Source organism: Formica exsecta, unplaced genomic scaffold (assembly GCF_003651465.1).
Source record: "Formica exsecta isolate Colony F162 unplaced genomic scaffold, ASM365146v1 scaffold28, whole genome shotgun sequence".
NCBI lineage: Eukaryota > Metazoa > Arthropoda > Insecta > Hymenoptera > Formicidae > Formica > Formica exsecta.
This window is the reverse complement of record NW_021850063.1, coordinates 230,859-255,776: the sequence shown is the minus strand read 5'-3', so window position 1 is coordinate 255,776 and position 24,918 is coordinate 230,859. Positions and strand designations below refer to the sequence as shown.

The following is a 24,918-nucleotide window of genomic DNA, read 5'->3' as shown; positions in this document are numbered from 1 at the left end:
TGAAATAATTTGTTATAGATTTGCGGTATAAATAAAATTCGTATATATACGAATTCCAGAATATTGTTATTTAAACTCGAAAAAGAATATTCGAATTGCATCCTTCGGTATGATACAAGATTGCCCATTATCCAAAGCAAGTCGACCTGTGTTACTTTTGAATCGCGGGGTATCTCCGGGTATTCAACTACTTCGCAGAGCGAAACAATCAAGAACAGTATAAAAACTAGTATGCAAACGTCCCTTCCCTCTGGATTCCCCTTTCAGCGTGAAAGAGACTATAGACGGCCTAGACAGCGCGAATGCGAAAAAGATCCATCTCTCCGGCACTCGCAGACCGGAGTGCCCGACAGTCGCTTGCCCGACCGGCGTTACATCTAGACGAGTGCCCACGCGATCGATGGGACGTATGTACAAGCGGAGCAAGGTGAATGTACAAACGGAGCAAGATAGCTCGCCGCGCATGGTCCGTAGGTAGGCAGGCAGGTAGAATTCGTGTCATCTCGGCCGTGAGGATCAGAGCTCAGTTCGAATGGCAAACCATGGAGCTGAAACCGTGAAAATGGCCGTCTGACGACGATGTCAAGGACCAAGGATCCTCGCGTGCGATCGACATCGCGTTCTTGGAAGAAGTACTCGCCGCGAGTGGACATTGACACACGCGAGCTTTCAGACTGATATGACTGTCAAAGTGGTTTAGAAGCAATCATTCAGGATCGTCCTGCGAATATATATACACGACGACTCTCCAAGTGTTACTCCCGAGGGAAATAAAAAAATATACGTTTGTTGTTTACAATATTCGTTAGATAATGACAAAGTTTACGTACCGTGTGTGTTTATAAAATTATACTAAATTTTAATAAGAGAATTTCTCAATTAATATCGAAGTAATAAGGATATGTGCGTATTATCCTTCTTTACATATTATTTCAAGAAAAGATTGCTTTGTGTGAAACCTGTATTATTTGACGTCATCAATAATCCCCTATCGCTCTTGCTTAACGTAAACAAAATACCGGATGGCAGCGAGCTATTTAAAAGGGATTACGCAGGGATTTGAAAGCTGTATGAAAACTTTAATTCATCGAAAATATTTATTGCCTCAAATATCGAGTAAAATCAACATTCTTATGTTTGTCAGAGTGTATTAAAGTCCATTCGCTTTGGGAAGTGGAAGGCGCTTTAACGCGCCGACGAACGTAACGGAGAATCCTGGCGCGGCGGAGAGGTCCGTTACTTCCGAGGAGGAGGTAGGAGAGAGAAGCAGGTTAAAAAAGTGGCTATTCTGTTGGTTTCCACAATTTTACCTCTCTGGCGCAATTAGGAAAGAGCGCGATTAACAACCAACATGCTTTCTGCGAGCGAGCAGGAAACAGAGAATTGCGAAACTCGTTACTGCCTGCTGTTAAATTAAAAAAGAAAGAAAAAAATTTTAAGAAAACATATGTGTGATATACCATATCCTATCGAGAATTAAAGTATATAAAGAAGAACCTTCACTTATAAATCAAGAAAGAGTGCTATTATATAAAATATAAAATATTAAAACCAGACTGATTATCATTTATATGTTATTATGTTCTTTTTCTTCTAATATTAATTATTAGTTGGATTTGAAATGCTACATCCAAAAAATCAAATTTGAATTTGAATATGTTACTAACATAAGAATGTCCTTTTTGTAAATTGTAATAAAAAAAATATTGCTTAAAATGGAAGAGTCTACAAAATCTGAGGATACTGAATTTGGTAATGCGATTCCTGTGTGTCCTCAAGTAAATCAAACTTATTCAGATACAAAATTCTTGGTAGATAATAAAAATACACAGATTCGCATTGTCCGAGGTAATAAAAAGCTCAAAATCGATAATAGTGATACTAACAATATTGAGAAAAAGGGTGCGTATAGATAATATGACAAAAATATCAATTATCATCAATATATAACATAAAAGTTGCTGAATGATAAATTCTCTTCTTTTTTTTCAACATAGATGTAAAAGATGAGGAAGCAACAGAGGCTAAAGTAAGATCCCTTAAACGTTCATGCGAATTGTGGTCTATGGAGGATAAAAACACTTTTTTTAAAGCGCTCAATGAATATGGTAAAGACTTTGATGCTCTACAAAGCTACTTTTTAAATCAAGGCAAAAAGCGTGGCCTCTCAGACACCATGATAAAGAATAAAGAGCAGATTCGACATTTCTATTACAGAACATGGCTAAAAATATCAAAGCATCTTAAATTCTCAGAAGGTTGTTAAAATATAATATATAATCGTGAGAGATATTATGATTTGATATATTATATAATGTATATTACTTCATACATAGATGTTAAGAAAACTTCCCAAGAATTATATGGATTGATAAATTATGGCGAATTGAGAAGAAAATTACCTCGTATTCATGAGAAGATTCATTTAAGACTAAATGAATTGATATATTGGGGATCCACTCAAGTCAGACTAAGAGGAAAAACTATGAGAATTAAAACACCTATATGCAGAGCACTTAGAAAATTAAACCAGTTAGAAGGTATATTAGAAATTTTTAATATATTTAAAAAATAATTCATATATATATATATATATATATATATATATATATATATATATATATATATATATATATATATATATATATATATATATATATATATATATATATATATATATATATATATATATATATATATATATATATATATATATATATATATATATATATATATATATATATATATATATGAATTATTTTTTAAATATATTAAAAATTTCTAATATACCTTCTAACTGGTTTAATTTTCTAAGTGCTCTGCATATAGGTGTTTTAATTCTCATAGTTTTTCCTCTTAGTCTGACTTGAGTGGATCCCCAATATATCAATAAAAAACTTGTGTGTTGACGTTAAAGTTGACTTTACAAATGTGTGACAGAACTATATTCATACTAAACCTCCGCATTATTTTTTTTTTTGTATTAAATCTGCGAAGACTCTCCCGCGATGAAATCGCTTCTCGATGTATCTACGTCACATGTACCCCATACAAGTCCATGCGACGTCGACGATCTTCAGGCAAGCCACGCTTTTATAATTGCACCTTCTGCAGATGAACATTTCTATCGGCGTAAAATTTTTCGTAGACTCGAATTATTTAATATAGTTCCTCATATAATAAGCATCATATTGCAAAAATGTCCTAATATAACGATAAAGCCCACACAATATAAAAATGCCAAAAGACTTAAAGATGTCTATAGGATAATAAACCGTCTTTAAATCGTCTTTTAGGCTTAGTGTTGTGTGGGAGCTCTCTCGACAAATTTATATCTTTTATCTTAAGATAATAAATGTTCATCTAGAGAAAGTACAGTTATGCGTGCCATATTGGATCGATGGTTACTATCTCTCTTTCTTTCTTTCTTTCTCTCTCTCTGTAGCGCCCATCGAGCTTTGGCTTGCCCTACCCATGTCCCATGGGATTTGGTGATGATGATAAGGGGCTACCTCCCGCCCCCCGGCACCCACCCACGGGTATAAGTTGGGTCCACAGTACTTTCGCTTACGTATTACGATTATTTGGTTGTAATTGTGTGTTTTTTGAGAGGCAGTTTCTTTATGTCAATTAAAAAAAGAAGTTGTCTAGAAAGCTTTTCTCCTTTCACAAGAAAAGTTTGTTCATTTAAAAATTAATTCGGAAATCCGCGATTCTTGTCAAAGAGTTTTTTTTAGATAGTTTTCTTTGCAAGCTGTAAGATTAAACCGAAGTGAATTTTTTTATATTATAAGCTTTTAAAATGTGAATGTAGATATTGATAGTTTTGTATAATGTAATATAATTTATATTTTATTTTTTCTCTTGGGCGAAAAATGTTTTTATATATATAATATCGAGTAGCGCATATATATGTATGTATATACATATATATCTTGACTCGAATTAATACGGGACGAAGCATAATTCAATTTTATATGGGAATTTGTGGCAATAATATTTTCGGTTGTAATTTTTTGTATATCACATAAAAAGGTTTTCCGGAGTGAGCATAGTGGAAGTTAATTTAGTGTAAACTGAACAAGTATATCTGTCGGGGAAACTCGCCATATATGGAAAAGAGACGACAGAAAAGTAGAATATCGATATCGATGTAAGAAAGTGAAGAGAAATTTCGATGGTGCGCGAGAGATCCACGCAAGAATATCATCGATTTCTTTGCTGCAATAAATTTTGTCAAGGAGAAATTACGAAGTTTGGCTTCGTAGACATATCTGTCAAGGAATTGACATGGAATGGCTGTAATTATAAAATTACGAGAATGTTAAAAAAGAAACACCAAGAATTTTCTAAAACAAATCAATCTAATATTAAAGTGCACAATTTAACGGATTAAAACGCTGCAAAAATCTTGACGACATTATATCGCACAAAGAAGAACCAGCTGAAACGGGAAACCGGAAACCAAAACCAATTGATCAATCGGTGGGAATGTCCGGATGGGAGTACCCGAGTCGCCGAGTATAGCGATAATTTCTTTAGGGCCACACCTTCTGACAGAAAAAAAACGTATGATGGACCATCGCAGGATTGACAGATATGGCACCAGGGAGATGCGCCATTCGAGAAGCGAGGATCTTTTGGGCGCGATCTCCAGGTCTCCAAGTCCGAACATCGATTTACCCACCGCCACATCCGAGGATGACCTGATCGCGGCTAGCGGTCTCCGGGACTCGAATATCTACGATGAGGCTGGCGTTAGCGTCGGCGTCGCGGGACCCTCGCGACGTATCCTCCCTTCGCCGTCCAGAGTAGTGGGGTTGCCCGTCGACCCGGAGGACTCCATTCGCGACATTGTTACCGAGAATGATCTATATAGGTCAGTACAAGATAATAGTTATTTTATTTATTTTATCATTTAGCTGCAAATACTATTAAGGAAAGATCAACACCAAATTGCATTCTAAGGAATTTGTCGTTAAAAAGTAATGCAAAAGAAATGAGACACTTTCTATATAGATATATATTTGTATTGATCCATTTTAAATATTGTATGTAAAGTGAATCTTATCAATTTTTTAGGTATGTGTGTTGATGTCAGGTTTTTATAGTAGCAGTAAAATTTTAAAGTAATAATTAATTCTTTGTTATTAACTTTTACTAACATTATCATTTCATATGTATTTTATTAATATGTTAAAACAATAGATCTCTTAGATATTTTGTTGACAAATGTTGCATATTAAATGGTAATGATTAATTAATATTGTTTTTTTTATTTATGAAAATGATTCAGGTCGATCTCGTTGATCGATTATCAGAAATTGGCAGATACGTATATCATTATTATATTATAATTGCCTATCACTATGGACGCTTTCTTACTTTTGAAGCCTCGCACTTTTGTAAAACACTTATGTTAAATGAAATGCGAAGTTAAAATATTTTTGCTGATTACTCATGGCTTGATGCGAAACTGGCCTTGTGATGCTATATAAGAATATCATTATTATCATCTACTCAATCTACCTACGCAATCAAGAGACCGAAACAAGCGTAATTTCTTTTCTAAGCGATCGGGAGTGGCTTCCGCGAGTCGCGGTCACTCAATAAATCAAATATTATTTCGATATCTATCGGTACCTATTATCTTGAAACATGTATTCGTACCAAAAATATTTAATATATAAATTATACAAGAATATCCCACAAAATCATCCAATATATTTTTATAGAACTTTTATTCTGGAAATAAAATCATTTATCTCGAATTTCTTAAATAGTAATGTCAATTTTTTATTTTTTATTTTCTATTTAAATCGCAGAAAATTAATTTTTTATCCGTCCTTTTTTTCCACATTCTAAATATCTTGTTGATCGTTAATTTATTAATCCGTTGCAATATATAAATAATATTAATAATAAACGATGTATATGCGCATCGAATAAAAAATCTCCGAAAACTTCGGGATCTTCGACCTTTAGCATTTTTTATTTCACACGCGTCAAGCACGGAATTAAAGAAAAAACGCACTCAGAATATTAACTTTTTATGTCATCGATTACATAGTTCAACAAAAAATAACCTTTTTTCGAACATAAGAAGAAGATTAATCTTTTCCTGTAGTCTTTTAAATTGATGAATACGAATTTGATATTAAAATTGACAAACTTAAAATGACAGAAATAATATAGATATTAAAATTTAAAATTGTTTGGATTTTTGTAGTACAAAAATTTTCATATATATACATATATTTAAGTTATGACTAAATAGTTTGAATAAATATAATCGAAAACTATTTGGTAGATCTTTAAAGATTTAATTTGCAATTTTTCCGCAATAGACTCCATATTTAATTATAAATATTTTATCAACCTTATCAACTCTTATCAACCGTCGACACAAAAAATTCTTTCTCAGAATTGAAAGCCTTAACAATATACTTAATTTTTATTGCGATAAAACTTTTCCAACACGTCGCATATCATAACTGTGTAATATTTTATAATATATTAAAATAGCTCTTTTCTGCAATTTTAATCGCAAATTTCCCAAAATTGTGACTTGATGGAGCAGTTTGGAAAATAGGATCGTATTCAGCATCAAAAGGACTAAGAGAATCGGTTAGTCTTTTTCTTTTTTTTTTTTTTTTTTTTTTATTGAACTGTGTTATTGATTACAATCACGCGCGCCTCGTGTGACTCGAGCTTCGTATTTCCGGATCAGGTGACTTTCTCATTTGGAAGGTATCATCGTGCATAAGCTAGGTCGACCCGGCCACTCGCTGCCGGGCTGCGAAACGTATGAATCAGTATTAAGAACGAATCAGCCGGTCTTATGAAAGCGAAAGTTGTGTTCGCGGGGACCAGTGAGCAAACGAACGAGAGGAGGAAGTCTGATTCATTGCGCGATTGATGCGGTGAAATCGGTTTCAAACGCAAAAACCCAAAACTCCAAGACTCAAAGTGAGATAAACGAGTGTGCATGTCCGGTTCCGTTTCTCTCATTGGAACAATGGCTGGGAACAGACTGCAGAATTATCGTAGACTTTCCGATGCTACAATGAACGGCGACGAGACACGCATGTTCGCGTATGTTATTTAATTCGATAAGAAACAAAATTTTATGTTTTTTAATTTTTTTTATGTTTTTTAATTTTTATATGTTTTTTTCATAAATGATTTTATGATCCTAAACGCCTTTGATGCAATTTCCTTTATTCTAATATCATCCAGATCAATTATTTTCTTTTTTCTATGATTTCCTTTCCATCTCCAATCATATTCTAATAGCATATATACGTGAATTAAAGGAATAAAAATATATATTCTCTGTTTCTTACTCACTTTCTCTTATTCTAATATGGGCTAATATGGCGTTAAATGTGAGAAATAGAAGAAAGGTGCAAGATAATCCAATTTTAGAAAAAAAAAATGATTATATAATATGATCTATAATAGAGAAAGAGCTTTCTCTCTCTCTTTCTCTCTAGATAGATGATTGTAAAATATAAGAAATCTATTGTACTACCTTGATTTCGTTTTTTTCCGCAGATACGTCCTGTTTAAACGGCATTATGACAAGTACGTGGATCTCGCCGAAAAGTATAAGGAGGCAAAGAATATTACTTATTACCTGGAGGAACGCTATCATGAGATCAAGGTATGAAACTGTGTGTGTACATACACGCACATACGTACACACACATCAGTCTGATGGCCTCTGATCTTTAATATTTTCTCTTTAATTACATCAATATCAAGCGTGTATTTGTAAAGAATTGCATTCATTCTTCTTCATATTTTTATATTCATTATATTTTGTAACGTACAACGGAAAAAAATTATGCCAAGCTTTCCCATACTATGGCAATAGCTCATCACTATTGTTAGAGCGGCACCCATTGCATCTATTCCCACGGTTCATTTTGTCACTATTGTCGAAATAATTTTGTGGATCTCAAGGTTTTACTCACGTTAATACTCTTTGTTATCATTTTTGTAAAACTAATACACATTTCAAACTTTATTTTTAATATCTCACGGATACATATGACATACAAAGTTTCTTCTATTTGAAATTTTATTTCTCTTTTCTATGAAACTGGTCTCTTCATATTTTAATACTTCGGGAGTTGATAATATTTCTATTTTTTTGCTAATAAAAAACAATTCTCGTGACATCTCCTGGCATCTCTTATTTATTGTGTTAGATTAACTTGGAAATTAAAAATGTTCTTTCAATTTATCGCCAAGTTTCTTTCGTTTAACTTCTTTATTATTTCTAATTATCCTGATCTTATTAGAATAAAGAATGCTACGCGTGAAGTTCCGTACGATGGAATCATTTAATCAATACCAAACGCGGAGACATTCGCCATTAATAATCTGATGGAAATAGGACAGAATACCGTACAAAATATTCCATTGGTCAAGCTTTTGCTTTTTTAATATCTCGATAAAAATAAAGGATTTTGAGACACACAGTCACATAATCCAGAAATGATGCTTTCTATTTTTTCGTTCGCAAAAAGACAATATAAAACTATAAAATCGACTAACAAAATCCAAGAGGAGTCAAATTGTTCTTTGTGTCAATTAATCTGCAAATATGAACGATAAATCGTATCCTACAGAAAAATTATTCTAATGTGATTTGTATTGCGACGATAATTATCAAAATGCATCTGGTTGTTCCGCGATCTCATTATTCTCGATGCTCGATGATGTTATCTCGCTAGCTGATTGTTAGCGAGTGAAATCGAGTCTCCTTTCTTGTAACATTACCCGCGAATCGTTTCGCGAAACCGGAAGAACAGCCGCGAAGACAAGAGAAGCGATCGCTAAAAGAAATCCGTTTTTTCCGCGAGAAATTTCCTTCGCTATACTGATCTTTATTTTATTAACTATACGATTTGTATCTCTTTTATAAGTAATTTGAACTGGATAATTACTTTTAATACCAGTGTGGAGAGAACGTACTCCGAAATTTCTGACCGATCGTCAGGAATTTTAATTGGGAAAAGTGGAAGGTTTATTGGCGAAATTTTTCCGTGAAACATTGCATTTTTCTTCAGTAAGATGGTCGCGCAGATAATTACGTATTATAGCGGTCGAGTAAAACCCGTTCACTATCTTTAATCGCGACAAAGACTTTCGTCTTTCGTATCGCAAGGTACGTAATTCTCGATCTGTTATCTATGAAATTTTTTAATAAATATGCATTTCTTTTTTGAAATCTTAAATTTCACTCAACATACATAATAATATGCTCGGTCCTGTAAACTTTGGGCTTTTATAAATTTTGGAAATTTGCTAAATTTTAATTAAAAATCCTACTGAATGGATAGTCCATAATCTTGCGATTTTTAACCAACATTATTTCGAGACTGTAACTATAATACTTAATACTTAATAATTTTCTGATACTTGCCGCTGAGAGACTTGTAAATCTGCTTTGTCCATAACTTTCTTAATCCTTTCGAGATGACATTCGGCCAAGTACCGCTTGTACTAGTTTTCTGCATTTTGGATGCAATAATTTATTATAAAAATTCTATAGTCACATATGATAATTAAAATTCTGTAATTTTCTTACCAATATTTTAATTATTATGCAATAATCGAATGATTAATTCGTATATAAATTTACTTTTTTATAAGTAACTTTTTCCTTTTAATTCTTGCAAGTTATCGCGTTTTGAGATACGCGAATTACGTCGGCTATCATATCGGGCTTTAAATCATCTTTAGGCATGCGAGGTGCATTCCGAGAAGTTCATAAACCATAACCAGAAAAAAGAAAAGAAAAAAAGAGGTACGGATATTATTCTCGTCATCCTACTTTTCCTATGGCATGCATATCCTGTCTTCAGATTCGTGTCCTCCGGTTTTCCAGCATATTTTTCGCTTCATCATCATTGTCGTTTGGATTTCTCGCGTTTAAGATTGGGAATGTGACAAATATGAATGTGAATTCTAGGATGCTTTTTCTCATTCTTTCTCAAACGAGCCATCCTTGGATTAAAGTTTTTATAGAGATTAGAGATTCGTCTTGATTTTATCAACTCATAATATTCCGACAAATTTAAAAAAAAAATCTAATAACTAAATATATTCGTGCGCTCGTATACATAATAATTTATTATATTATATAATACTATCGTGTCGCAATGTACTATCCATTTTTTCTTCCACACTACGGTGCTCTCTTTGCCGCTTGTCTCATTGTCAGATAATATTTCTCGACGGGAACAAGTAAAGTGTGACATAAAAAAAGGATTGAAACATAAGCCATGATATTGATACTCCGATTATATTTCTCCGCTGTATCTTATTTTCCATCTTGTTCATTTTATAACAATTAAAGTTTGTACGGGGTTGTATGAGTTAATTGCTAGTCATAGCGCATCAAATGATACGTGCGCGAACTAATAAAAAACTATATATGTATTTATATACACATATATATACATAAACGGAAAAAAAATAATTTTGCAGCGAAAACGTCGCTGCTATTAAAATATATACAAATTTGTTGTAATAGTGACAAATTTTGCTATTATATAATTGTTCAATATTACAGCAAAATTTGTTTTCTTGACAGAATAGAATTTTTTCTTTTGTTTAATAAACTAGTACACAGTAGCATAAAATGCTACGATAGCAAACTTTTTTCCGTACACATACATACATATACATACATACATACATATATATCTTGTTCTATTGCGATGGTAAAATTAGAATTAATGGAATTCACGCACACGTGTTATTTCTCTAATATAATCAGCTACATATTTTCTTCGATATTTCCGGCATCTCGTTCTTCGTTATTGTAAAAAAAAAAACTCACCAGAAGAGCCTACTATTCTCAGTACTCCATAGCTAGCGTTCATCAACCTCGTTTGCCTACCTGGTTGACCTACAATGTGAAGCCGCCATTAGATAAAACTAGAACCTGCGAGGAAAGAGAGTACCGGGTATACGTCATCCGGCATCATCGAACGATCGCGCGAAATCGAGCTAGACGCGGTTTGCCAATGATTGTTAAGAAAAAGCGTGAATGATTAATATCTCACCTTGAAAAATATTTTTTAGGCACTTTAAATCATATCAATATTTCTTTTTTCTGTACAATCTTTTTTTCCGTATATACGAAGGTGGAAAATCTTATTTAAATAAAAACTTTAAAATTGTGATAGAAATTTTGAACATCATGCTATTGTCTTGTACAAGTTGTCAGTATCATTACCAATGACCTAAAAAATATGTCCTACAAGTAAAAAAAAAATATTTATTATTTATATAATTTATATATGATTATATGTAGGCTAATTTCTCTCAATTCTTTAAATTTCACTTTTTCTAAAAAACAAAAAATAAGTCCTTCACAAGCTAAGAGACGATGTTTCATTCACCATATATATATATATATATATATATATATATATATATATTTGATATATAATTACATATATTTATCTATTTAATTCTTTTTATATATGGTTTTTTTTGTCGGGCGTACTAAAGTTTACATTTTCTCCGCATGAAAAAGTCATGTAAATGAAATTCGACGATCTTGTTTCCAAAGGCTGAGCGAGATAGGCTGGAGGAGACTCGTAGGAACCTGGAAAGACGACTGGAAGGTTGCGAGACGGAACTTCGTGGCAAGGAAGACGAGCTTTTTCTACAATTGGAGAGAAGTCTCCGATTGGAAGAGGAGATCGAACGCGCGAAAGCCGAGAAGGATAGCTATGTGGCGGCGCAAAATCGACTGGAGCAACAACGAGAGTCAGCCTTTCGTCGTTTGCAGATGCAGCTCGAGGAAAACGAGATCACAAGGCGGGATCTCGACAAAGCGCGCCAAGACGTCATCCGACAGGCCACTATCATTCGCGCCGAAAGAGATACTTTGGAGAGAGAGGTGGATACTTTTTCGTTTATATGTTTGATTCGAATACACATATTGCATATAGTTTTATCTAGAAAGATTGATTTATTTTCAAGAAATTCTTTATTTTCTTTAACTCCGCGCATATTCTATTTTTGAAATTCTTTTTACTGTAATAAGATTTTGTATCCGCACATATTCGCATATTTTTAAAACATATAATACTAAGATAGATCAAAAAATAAGGTTTCCTATTTTATTACAACTTTTATTTACTAATTTGCACAAATTGAGCTTGTGTAATAAAATATAAGCTAATAACTACTTCAATATCGAGAAGATCGACGCACTTGTTCCACTTTGGCACGAATTTGAAGGTTCATCTTGGAGGAAAGAAACATCTTAGAAGAAGAACATTTTTAGATGATGCAGCGATATAGAATGCTGTTCAGAAGAATGTCAAGAATGGTTTAAAGAGCCGATTTTTACCGAGAGGGAATCTTCAAATTCGTGCAAAGATGAGACAAGTGCATCAATCTTCTCAAAGACTATATCGAAAAATGGTCATTAGCTTCTCTATTTTAACACAATAAGTTCAATTTGTTATACATAAGTTATAATAAGTTATAATAAATTGTAAATAAAAGTCGTAATAAAACAGGAAATCTTTTTGATCCACCATAGTATATGCCATATCGATCCTCTGATTGTTTTTTTTCTTCCAGAATGAAATGTTGCGACAGAGACTCAGGGTGGAACAGCACGAATTAGGAGCCGAACGACGCCGTCGAGAAGAAGGCGTTGCAGCACTAACAAGGGAGACTATCGCACTGAAGCACGCTACGCGCCACTTGAGCGCGGCGACGTTTCACGCAACATCCTGCCGGAATCGTCGCCGATGCTCCATTTGCATATATGCCAGACGCACCTTCGCCAACGTCAATAATTATCGCGACAAGTAAATAAAGATTGAGACTTTTACTACGTCAGTATTTGACACGGTCAAAGACTAACGTGTTATATTTTGATTTAATCATAACTTTATCGTTTGCAGTGGAAATCTCTTGCAGTGCCTTCAAGCGCCCTTACAAGATCTTCGTAGTTGGTTACGACCCAACGCGATCCAGTCATCGTCCCGAGTTCCACGAATCGAGTCGTCCATGGCCGATCGCGAAATCTGTTACATCGACGACTCCAGCGTCGACAGCAGTAGTAACGGTAGCACCAACAGCCGCAGTTGCAGTAGTAGCACCAGCAGCAGCAATAGTGCTTACGATGACGAAGCTTATCCGAATACTCCGATAGCCGAACCCTCTCTCTCTTCGGCCACTTCCAGTGTCCCGCACACAGTCAGAGCCTTCTCCTCGGATTCAGGGTTTGTTTAACTCTATGAGAGATGTTATTATAAAAATACTTGTTTACATTCTCATTTTCTAGTTTACATTATCAATTCAGGTTCTCTTCGGAGATGGGGGATCGCAGATCGCGATGCTTTGACAATGCTGGCAATAACATTAGCAGCGGCAAGAGCAGAAACATGAGCGAGTCGCTAGACAGCAACGAAGTCGATGATCAGGGCGCGGCTGGAAGAGACGGATTCACTCGTTCAAGATGGACTTCCTCTTTCCGCAGATTGCTCGGACGAAAGTCGAAAAATAAGCTCGATCGTTCCTTGGATATAAGTAAGACTGATGAATCACGATGAATTTGTATTTATATTATATCGAGACAAGAACTCATTGCAAATACATCCTCCCGACCATCCTCTTTCATATGGCGAGATCTGCAAAAAATGAGATTTATTCGAAATGAAATAAATCTTTCACGGACAAATTTTATCAAATTTTATCGGAGGATGTCAAGACTATCGAGATTTGCATATTTATTATTTTGAAAGAATTGAAAATATGAAAATTTAGAGATTTGTAGAAGTTCTTGTAGTTTTTGAGAAAGTAATCATAATTGACCCACATTTCGAGAAAACCTGCCACTTTCGAAAATGTAATCACAATCTTATCTCTTCCAAAATTTAATTATTAATTGAATTGTGTGTGTGATACTAACTCGAAAAATAATGCACAGATATCTTGTAAAATATTAGAAAAGACGCTGTGATTTTTTTCAAAGCTTATTAACTTCTTTTTCTCTCTCCATAATAATGCTTATATTGTAACTGAATTTTTTGAAGAAAAAATATCACATATCCTACCTCCCAGAATATAAAAATCCTAAATGCAGATTCCGAGATTCTTTTTCCTTCATTGTAGGAATTGAATTTCGAATAAGTTAGATAATTACAATTACGGATATATAAGAAAAAGGAGTTGAATTATTAGAAATAATCGCGATCGCGATCAAACTTTATATATACTTATTCGCAAATTGTATACATGGGTTTTAAAGGTTTCGAATAGTAAAAGTGATATCTATATATAATATTGGAATATTCGATATTCTCGCGCGCGAATTGGATTTTCTAATAATAGGAAAGTGTTATTGTTTGCATTCTGAAAAAAAATCTTGTTTGTATTGTTACGTTTTACTGTTGTTGTGCGATGTATTTACTGTGTTGTTGGCGATTGTTGTCGCATTCACCAAAGAGTACAGTGGTTTATGAGCACAAAGATTAATCGCCATTGTATCAGAAGCTTCAAATTTGCGACAATTTCTTATAATTTGTCAATATTTTTATCGTTTTTTGACAAGAAAGCTAGTTTCTCGTGCAATTTTAAGTACGTGCGTGATGAAAGCGGCTGGACCAAATTGCTGACACGTCACAATCTTGTTACGATAATGTTATTTAAAAAACGAATATTATGAATGCAAATAAAAATATGTATACGATGAAAAACAGATTCTTTGATATTTCTTAAATATATCCTTCCTATTAAAAAGTCTTAAGTATTAGCATTAAATGTTTATAGTTTATAGTCTTAAGTATTAGCATTAAATGTTTATAGGATGTTTAAATGTTAATAAATACTAAAAATTAACAAAAGCGATGGAATTGATTGTAATCTATCCGAGGAAATGTAATCAGAATTATATTAAATGAAATAAATAAAAACAATTTCTAGAATTGTGATATTCAGGAATGATTTAATTTTATCTTATTATCGCTATTATCTTTTATTATCTGCTATAATGTATTATATCGTGAAGCTTTAACAGTTCTCGGTTTGGGCTACTTCCTTTTAATAAAGAAGACAGATAATAATCTTATCTATATTTCTAATTGCGAAGCGCTTATACGCGCAAGTAAAATTACTTATCGTGTTAATTTTGGAAGAAATATCACCGTATAAATTCTATGAAACTACAAATCAGAATCATAATGTTTATATGAAGCGATTCGCTATTTGAATGAAAATTGTCTAATCTAACTTTCTGAACTTATCGTATTATATTTTAAACAATTGGAATTGTAGAAATCTATATCTTCTTCTGATATTTTCTTCATTACTTTTAATAAAATTTTTTTTTTTTTTGTAGAATATGTGTGCGTGTGTGTGTGGAATTATTTATTCGTGACACGTTAATTCCGCTATCTCGTGTCGTCTTAACGCAATCTTCCTTGAATCGTCAACGTCATTTGATTAGTAACGTCAGCATTCGTTCGCTCATTCGCTAGTATATTCTCCCACCTATCCCGCGTATCCCGCCATCGCGTTCAGAGTCCATATGTACGAAGACTCCTGCCAATTTCACAGAGACAATTCAATTTTAGTATCGTGCCGTGGACACGTCCACGGTCTACGGACATCAGCATTCTTCTACGAGTGTTTTCCTGTGACAGGTGGGTTAACGTATTAATAAACCGTGACAAATAAACTGAGATTGAACCCCTCAAAATTCGCAAGCGATCAAATAATCACGTCAATTCAAACGAGAAAAGAAGTCTCCGACGGAATTGTATCGCAAAGTTCGTGTTCAAATGAAAATTGTCAAAAATTCTCATCTCGAGGAACGAAATTCTATTGTAACTATTCGAAAAATTTCCTATAGCTAAAAGTTAATCCACTATGATTAATCAATGTTGAAGAAAAATATTCTGTTTACTTCGTAATTAAATTTAATTCTCTTTTTCTGTTCCCAATATATAACTATACAATTATAATATGCAATATTATATAACACACAAACATATATATATATATATATATATATTTCTTATAAATAAGTAGTCTCTAACAAACATCAAGATCGAGGTCTATTTTTCATCAAAGCAATTTTCACTCATATTATAACATAGTTTTGAGATACAGCAATTCTGTTCCTTCAATCAGTTTCGATTAAAAAAGCGGCAAATATATCAAATAAAATGAAATAAAGTATTAGCTGTCTCTGTATTGATTCCAGATTTGTAGATTTGTGTAAAAGAATTATTAATTTTGGATAGATTAGCAACAAAATGTAATGTATGTAATAAAATGCAACAATTCGTGAATTTAGAAATAAAAAATAATAGACACAGAAGAGAGAATCCAAATAGGAGAAGAACATAATATTGAGATATCGCGCGCGTGTGTATCACTATTCTGCGCTTGACTTTGATAAAAAGCAAAGCGCGTTGAGTTTTCCTTATCGGTTTGTCTCGAGTCTAAACATGGCGGTTTTTACTAAACGTGAGATGATTGTTTTATCCGACTGACGATAAGGTCGATTATTTCAAAAGTACCCTGTGTATGCGTTTCTTCTCTCTTGTTCTACGATTAAAAAATATTTTGCGATGCAAAAATTTTACAAACAAAAATATGATAAGATTTTTATAATACAAAGTGTATATATATGCTCGCATATTCCTAAACTGTTCACTAAATATTCCAACAATCGTAATAATTAGATACGATATTTATTCTCATTCAAATATTAAAAATAATGTTTTTTTTAAATTTATTTTCACACGATATGCATTAGCCATGCCCGCAAAAAAGAGAGCAATGACTTCGATGTTAAAAAACGAAAATGTTGAAGTTTTTTTTTTCAATTGATAGTAACACTTCTTTGAAACGCATCGCTTGATGACGTAATCTGTTATCAGTATATGTTATAAAATTGACGTGGCATTGACAAGCATATGAGTCACACGCACACACGTATATGTGATATACATATGCATGTATATGTCATTCCATATGTCGCGTCGGATCGGGTATCTCGCATATTAATTTCTCTTTTCATAAATCAGAAACGCAACACGATTATTTAATATATTCGATTTTATCTTCTCTTTTATAATGATTTAATAAGAAAAAAGAGATTCTGAAGCACGGAAGCACTTTAATAACGGTGTATTTAAACGCGTTAACACTTCGAAGATATATTCTTAAAATTAGGGAATTTAACAAATATCTCTTATTTGGCGGCCGTTTTCTTAATCATTTATTTCGTTGAACTCTAATTTGAGAATGTTCAAGGAAAAGAGATTACGAAATAATATCGGAAAAGATTATATCACGGGATTTCCACAAATTAATAATGATGCCCTGATCGCGCGCAAGTACAATATAATATATATATATATATATATTACAAAAATGTGTACGTATGTATAAGTAGATTTTGCCAACAAATTCATTCTGTAAACAATACTGTCTTTGTTAATAAACATATTTTAATCAAAAAGAATTAGAAGCGTTTATTGCAAAGAAATAAATGTCAAATATGAATGACAAATTTTACTCAAATTTATTGGAATTAATTGGAAGCGATTCATCGTACCCATTTTTTTGTGGATTTAAAAGAATCCACTCCTTTTAATTTTCAATATCTTATGTAAAATTGCAATTCTTTCTATATTTTGCTATTAGATAGTGATAATTATAATGGATAAAATGGAGCATCCGCCGCAACCTGGTTTTAATACGTCAATGCCATACCCTTATCCGCAGCCACCACCACCACCACCGCCACAACAACCAAGTAAGCAAAATGTTAAAAGTAAATTGTCAGCAAATTCGAGTAGAAAATGACATCGATTGTCCGCATTAAGCGGAACAATCGATGTCATTTTCTACTTGTGCTCTATTGACAGAATCTAACTAGATAATAAATTGGCGAAGCAAAAATAAATTATGCATCAAATGTTTGTTGTAAAATCTATTACCAAGCTGTCATCATATTTTATCGGTTAAACCTTCCTAAATTTTTCTGCCAGCATTTTGCCAACAGAATTATATATCAGATTCTTTATCAAATCTGTAGCCAATCTATCGATAAGAAAAAATTTGTGTAGCAATTACTCTACAAGTTTATTATTGATAAATTTGCCTCTCTGTCTATGAAACATAAAATATTTAAGAAATGGAAATTTAGAAATAGAAATTTTAATTATAAATTATTGAAAATAAAAAATATTTATACTATGCTCCTAATAAAGATTCGAGATTTATAATCGTGTAAAATTTAATGTGATTAAAAATACAGGTATCATTATAACGAACCAAAGTTTTGGTTCAGAATCACAACCTATGGTGTGTCCACATTGCCATGCTAACATATCCACGCGTGTGGAGACGGAAGCGACTATGAAAACACATTTGATGGCGCTACTTCTTTGTCTTTTCGTGTAAGATTTCAAGATGTAGTAACAGGTTTTCGTCTAAAAGTGATAAAATTAAATCTGATGTCTTTTTCCAGATGCTGGCCTTGTGCACCATGTCCTTATTGCATGGACAGTTGCCAGGCGAAGAAACATTATTGTCCAGCGTGCGGCTCTTATCTCGGATCGTTCGATAATTAATTAATCCTAAATTATATAAGAATTCGAAGAGATACTGCGGCATTATCATCGATCGAGATGTAGGCGGTGAAAAAAACAATTTTATATCTTTATCATGTATACTTCAAGTTAAATTATATCTTTTATAATACATAAAGTCAAATATATTTCACCTGCGATATGCTTTATCGTTCTATTTTTCGACGATTAAATACAATTATTATATATAATATGATTAAAGATTAATTAATTATCATAAGTAATATATCACAACGATAAATCTCGAAGTACATATTTCGCTTGATTTATTAATTTCATCAAATAAAAATCAAAGAGAGTAACAAGAATAAAAATTATAAATTATCACACACAATAATTTTTTTTTTTATAATATATATATAGAGTCATGTAAATATATTTCGCCTGTGATGTTTTATCGTTCGATTTTTCGATGATCTAAATATGATTTGGATTGAGAACACACAATAAAACATTCGAATCGCATAATCGAATAATTAGCACAACAAAAGGCTTCGTGATAGATCTATTGTTTAATAAATAATTAAAATATAATTTAAAATATTTGTATAATTTAATATTCCGCATATACAATATTATACATTATAGTACGTAAAATATTTCGGCAACAAATTATCAATGTTATTCGACCTAGGCGGCAAATAGCGCGCTATTGTTTACATGCTACGGCCTTGTTATTGTTTGTACGGCGATACTTGAACAATATTGTAGTAGTGGGAGACGCGCTTTGTCACACAAATTCCTTTCCTACCTGTTATCATTCGCACGGTGACGCTTGAGCAGTAAACAGTATAGTAGTGCGAAACGCTTCGTATATTGTTAAATTCTATTTCTAAACGCGATCGCTACTAGTATTGAAACATAATTCGCTATGATTATTACAATTAACAATTAATTAACTTTTGATAAACGGCATGAAATTGTATCGCGATTATTTATCATTGTGAATAAAAAGCAAAGCAGCAAGCATAAAATTATATAAATTATCGTTTCGTTACGATCCTTCAATTATCGATATTTCCGGATAAGAATTATTTCTCTAACAATGCTTATTGTTAGAGTCAAATATATTTCGTATATTACTTTAAATTTGGTAATTATTCAGAATCACTTCCGATCTTAGATCTTACGCGATTCATGTTATTGTACATATACATATATTAACATGAGAGAGAGAGAGAGAGAGAGAGAGAAAGAGAAAAATAGCATTGTTGTAACGAGTAGCGCATGATTTTGACTTCATGTAAACGTCGAACAAATCGTACTTCTCGTGTGTTGCTCTGTCTTACGGTATAATAGAATGCATATCTCGTGTGTGTTCCGCGATCGGGAGTGCAGTGTCTCGCGATCATTATGTATACGGCTAATTATAATTAATCATGTTTATGCGAGTGAGTGTGCGAGTGCCACGAAGAATATACAGGGTGTCCGGTAAAGATTGTGCCAACGCTCGTGAGCGGCTAAAGCACAGTAAACTGAACAGAAAAGTCCTGTAACATTTTTTTATATAACGCTTAATAAAGGAGTTATATTATTAAGTAAAATCTGGTCAATTAGCGCCGATTTTTAGCCGGACGCACGTCGGTGAGCAGAAAATAATATGTATAATATTATATTATTTTTACAAATAAATTTTTTATTTTATTTACAAAAAAGATTTACATTATTATGTTACAACTTTTCAGTATCCGCGTTTAACAATAATATAATTTACGTAGTTTTAATAAAGTTGTAAAATGTTTCTTTTTCGTTTTTATACATTGCAATTAATAATGTTTCTGTATTTGCAAAAAAATTTCGTTAAATTACAATAATTTATTTTTATGTTTCTATAATACATTATTTTTTAGTGTGTTCTTGAGTCTCTAATCTCATGCATTCTTTGAGTCTCTAAGAAATGTTTTGGCAACATTTTTAATTTTTAATAATTCAGCAATTTATTTCCTTTTTCTTTTTTCACGAAAGCTTTTAAATTTTTTACATAATTTGACAATTTTCTTATATTTTTCTTACAATATTCTTTTTTGTAATTTATTTTTACGATAATTTTCAGTTTTTTATGATACGGCAGCTAACTTTTTTATTTTTTTTTTACGATAGCTTTTAATTTTTAATGATTCGGCAGCTTAATTTTTTCGCATTTTTCATGGCAGCTTTTAATTTTTTATAATTCGGCAGCTAATTTTTTTATATTTTTCACGACAGCTTTAAATTTTTTATAATTCGGCAGCTAAATTTTTATTTTTACGATCACTTTTGATTTGTTATAATACGGCAGCTAATTTTTTTATTTTTTTTACGATAGCTTTTAATTTTTAATGATTCGGCAGCTTAATTTTTTCGCATTTTTCACGGCAGCTTTTAATTTTTTATAATTCGGCAGCTAATTTTTTTATATTTTTCACGACAGCTTTAAATTTTTTATAATTCGGCAGCTAATTTTTTATTTTTACGATCACTTTTGATTTGTTATAATTCGGCAGCAAATTTTTTTTTTACGATAGCTTTTAATTTTTAATAATGCGGCAGCTTATTTTCTTTATATTTTTCACGGCAGCTTTTAATTTTAATTCGGCAGCTAAATTTTTTTTCTTTTTTTACGATCGCTTTTGATTTGTTATATTTCGGCAACTAATTTTTTATTTTTTTTATGATATCTTTTAATTTTTAATAATTCGGCAGCTTAATTTCTTACGGCAGCTTTTAATTTTTTATAATTCGGCAGCTAAGGCCCTGCGCACAATAGAGGCAATATTAGGAATAAAAATAAAATATTAAATATCAGGAGCAATTTGGAATTATTTTACCTTGTTTGAAGTAAAATAATTCCAAATTGCTCCTCCTGATATTTAATATTTTATTCCTATTTCTAATATTTTCTATATTGTGCGCAGGGCCTAATTTTTCTTTACAATTTTTAATTTTTAATAATGCGGCAGCTCATTTTCTTTGCATTTTTCGCGACAGCTTTTAATCTTTTATAATTCGGCAGCTAATTTTTATTTTTTATTTTTATGATAATTTTTAATTTCTAAATCGAAAATTAATGTAAATTTTTTACATTAATTTTTTGTACATTTCCGCCCAATGTTTCACATTTCTTAATTTCTCAAAGTTCTGCAGTTTATTGTTTCTTTTTTTACTATACAACTTTCAATTATTTAAATTATAACACACTATTTTTTTGGCGACAGATTTTCTCCGCTTGTAATTAAAGGCTCCCGCACAATCGAAAATATAAGAAACATGGAACAAATATTAGAAATAAGGACTGACGTGACTTTTGTTAAAGTAACTTTTCTTTCAATTTTCCAGGTTATGTGGTGTGTACATAGCTTATAAGTTACTTTAAAGTAACGTTACTTTACTTTAAAATACTGTAAAGTTATTTTAACAAAAGTCAAGTCAGTTCTTATCTCTAATATTTGTTCCCTGTTTCTTATATTTTCGATTGTGCGGAGGCCTTTAGTAATCTTATATCTTTACTAAAAATTGATTTTATATTCTTTCATATTTTATTATAATAGCTTCTACACCCAAAATTGGGATATGAATTATTTCAGCAATTTTATATCTTCTTAAATATTTTGACAATGCGATAACCTTAGAGATAACCCTATAATTTCACATCTCAAAATTTTTGATAAAGAATTCCATAATCTTTTATTCATTCTTTACAAATAAGTTATTTTTATTCAAATCTCAGCCTTCCAATAATTCGAATTATTTGTATGTAATTTGGCTGGCAGTATAAGTTTGGGAAGATTCTCTAAAGGCTTTATAGAGAGATGATGTCTTCTGGGAAAATTTTTCTCCATCAGAGAGAGAATCCAATCTTTACTCGTAGATCCATTTCTCGGACGCGCGCGTCCAGTCGATCACTTCCTTCTCGCCGAACCATAGATTGATCTCCTTCTTGGCTGATTCGACAGAATCGGAACCATGGATGATATTCCGACCGACTTGTATGCAAAAATCGCCGCGGATTGTACCGGGTGCGGAATCCTTTGGATTCGTCTCGCCAAGCATCACGCGACCAGTTTTCACGACATTCAAACCTTCCCAAACCTAAAGAGCAACAATTTTATTAAGAGAATAAATTATAATATGCAAATATTACTTGGTTTTTTTAGCACTTTGCTATTATTTACTTTAAAAGACTAAGAAATTCATTATTGTATATATTAGCATTATTTCATTATAACATGATAACAAAACTTACCATCGGCACAACTGGTCCTGAACTCATGTATGTGATCAAACCAGGGAAGAAAGGCCTTGATGCTAGATCAGCGTAATGCTGCTTCAAGAGCTCATCAGTAGGCTATAATGTAAATACAAAAAAAAAATATATATATATATATACATAAGTTATAGGAATAATTTATATCGTTATATTTATAGAGATAAGTTTGAGATATTCTGTCATATTTTCAAGATAATTAGAAATTACATCAGCCTCAAGTATAACTAATATTTCAAATTTCGCGCACTTTCGTCGTCGCACGGATGTCGACGACGGATTTTTAACCTTAAAAGATTTTTGTAGCCGTATCATATTCCGTCCGGATGTATATAAGCTTAATTCATATAATATATAAAATATATAAATAATATAAATTAAATGGTATCGATCGATCACAGTTGAGTATTTCTGAAAATTCGAATCTCGACAATTGATTGATCGAGATAACGAGACAAAATGCATTTTTTTTTTCTTTTATTTATTCTCTTAAAAAGTCTCTTTGTATGACCATGACCATATCGACATGTTACGTGACATTATCTCGTTTTTGACGTATACATATACATATACATATATATATACACACACACATATATATATATAGTTCTTAAGATTAGTGCCTATTAGTTTGTTACGTTTCTTACAAACCAATGTCGATACTCAATATCTGATTCAACAAAGACAATTTTATCTGCAATTTATGAATAAAACAATCGAATTTATTGTTTTATATCTATCTATGGATATCACGAATTAGATTCGAGTATGACTCCGCCGTTGCTCGACAATCTGCTTTTGTTAAATGTACACTGTATTTATTGGTACGGTTATATATTCGAAACAAAGGAATAAGATAGAATAATTTTAACTCCGGACTTCGAATTTTTAATAAATATATCCTGTAATATGTCATCGAAGACTCAATCTTTTTGAGGACCACGTGGCGTGCCCATGAATTCTTGGTCACAATCTCAGTCAAGTTATAACGTGTAATATTACAATAAAATTACACGCGACAACTACTCACCCAGACCATCCTCATAGCCACCAGTTTAAAGCCCTTCTCCTCAAATCGTTGGATAATTTTGCCAACCAGACCACGTTGCACGCCGTCTGGCTTGACCATGATAAAGGTGCGTTCCTTGTTCTCCGCCATAATAAATTTGCAAATAATATGTAGCAAGGTCGAAATGGAACACAGAACCATGCGGTGTCGACTAGCCGCGATTGAGTGAGAACGAGACGACGGGAAATCGAGACGAGAAACCTGACGAAAGTGGGAAGTGGGGGATCGTGACGTGCCGGTTCGTCGAACGTATACGCCGGCCGGCCGTTGAATTTCAAGATGCCGGACCGATCAGGAACGTCTACGAAGCAGAATGATCCTTTCGAGCCACAAATATTCTAGTCAAATCGCATACACACGCACATTAGTATATTTTAAATATACTATAAATTTATATATTTTATATATATATTTTAATTTTTTTTTTTAATATACAATAATCTAATTGTAAGTAAAAGATTCCAGAAGTTCCAACAATAAGTATGTATTTTAGAAGATATATTCTGTGTGAAACCTTTCTTCGCGCGCGGTTTGGGGCTCTGAACGTAATATCGAGCTTGGCTGTCCTTTGTCCCCATTTCACAAGCTGTGAAATTCAGGGCCGTAGCAATATCATTTCGTCCACTCGTTATTTTTCAGCCAAAAGACAGATACACCGCTATCCCACTTCTCACGTGTGCTAGCATATATATATATATATATATATATATATATATATATATATATATATATATATATATATATATATATATATATATATATATATATATATATATATATATATATATATATATATATATATATATATATATATATATATATATATATATATATATATATATATATATATATATATATATATATATATATATATATATATATATATATATATATATATATATATATATAGGGCTTATGGAAAAAGAATTTTGCGCGCTATTTCAAAGTTC

The 24,918-nt window shown here is 32.1% G+C and overlaps 4 protein-coding genes across 8 annotated transcripts; 3 read left to right on the top strand and 1 right to left on the bottom strand.

The window, feature by feature from the left end:
- The first annotated feature begins 133 nt into the window (after positions 1–133).
- Positions 134–14,966, top strand: LOC115237150. Of its 4 annotated transcripts, XM_029810031.1 has the most exons (8): positions 134–1,068; positions 1,145–1,270; positions 4,036–4,879; positions 7,558–7,666; positions 11,597–11,929; positions 12,622–12,854; positions 12,951–13,271; positions 13,352–14,966. In XM_029810031.1, the coding sequence occupies exons 3-8, from the start codon at positions 4,500–4,502 to the stop codon at positions 13,599–13,601; spliced, it is 1,626 nt and encodes a 541-aa protein (XP_029665891.1). In that variant the 5' UTR covers positions 134–1,068; positions 1,145–1,270; positions 4,036–4,499; the 3' UTR covers positions 13,602–14,966. The 4 variants fall into 4 exon arrangements, with proteins under 4 accessions (XP_029665891.1, XP_029665892.1, XP_029665890.1 ...); XM_029810032.1 differs by lacking the exon at positions 1,145–1,270 and having other exon boundaries at positions 134–427; XM_029810030.1 differs by having other exon boundaries at positions 134–1,253.
- On the top strand, positions 1,415–2,870 carry LOC115237169 (protein cramped-like). Its single transcript, XM_029810056.1, has 4 exons — positions 1,415–1,902; positions 1,998–2,258; positions 2,337–2,540; positions 2,848–2,870. The coding sequence occupies exons 1-4, from the start codon at positions 1,716–1,718 to the stop codon at positions 2,868–2,870; spliced, it is 675 nt and encodes a 224-aa protein (XP_029665916.1). The 5' UTR covers positions 1,415–1,715.
- Positions 14,967–15,560: 594 nt separating the features above from the next.
- On the top strand, positions 15,561–19,635 carry LOC115237157 (lipopolysaccharide-induced tumor necrosis factor-alpha factor homolog). Of its 2 annotated transcripts, none has more exons than XM_029810044.1 (4): positions 15,561–15,692; positions 17,707–17,818; positions 18,323–18,464; positions 18,536–19,635. In XM_029810044.1, the coding sequence occupies exons 2-4, from the start codon at positions 17,722–17,724 to the stop codon at positions 18,636–18,638; spliced, it is 342 nt and encodes a 113-aa protein (XP_029665904.1). In that variant the 5' UTR covers positions 15,561–15,692; positions 17,707–17,721; the 3' UTR covers positions 18,639–19,635. The 2 variants fall into 2 exon arrangements, with proteins under 2 accessions (XP_029665904.1, XP_029665903.1); XM_029810043.1 differs by having other exon boundaries at positions 15,563–15,692; positions 17,711–17,818.
- A 2,126-nt stretch (positions 19,636–21,761) lies between these two features.
- LOC115237160 (nucleoside diphosphate kinase) lies at positions 21,762–24,280 on the bottom strand. The gene is made up of 3 exons (XM_029810046.1): positions 23,930–24,280; positions 22,879–22,980; positions 21,762–22,724 (listed from the first exon to the last, which is right to left on the bottom strand). Exons 1-3 carry the CDS (start codon positions 24,107–24,109, stop codon positions 22,494–22,496), a joined length of 513 nt encoding a protein of 170 aa, XP_029665906.1. The 5' UTR covers positions 24,110–24,280; the 3' UTR covers positions 21,762–22,493.
- Between the last annotated feature and the right edge of the window lie 638 nt (positions 24,281–24,918).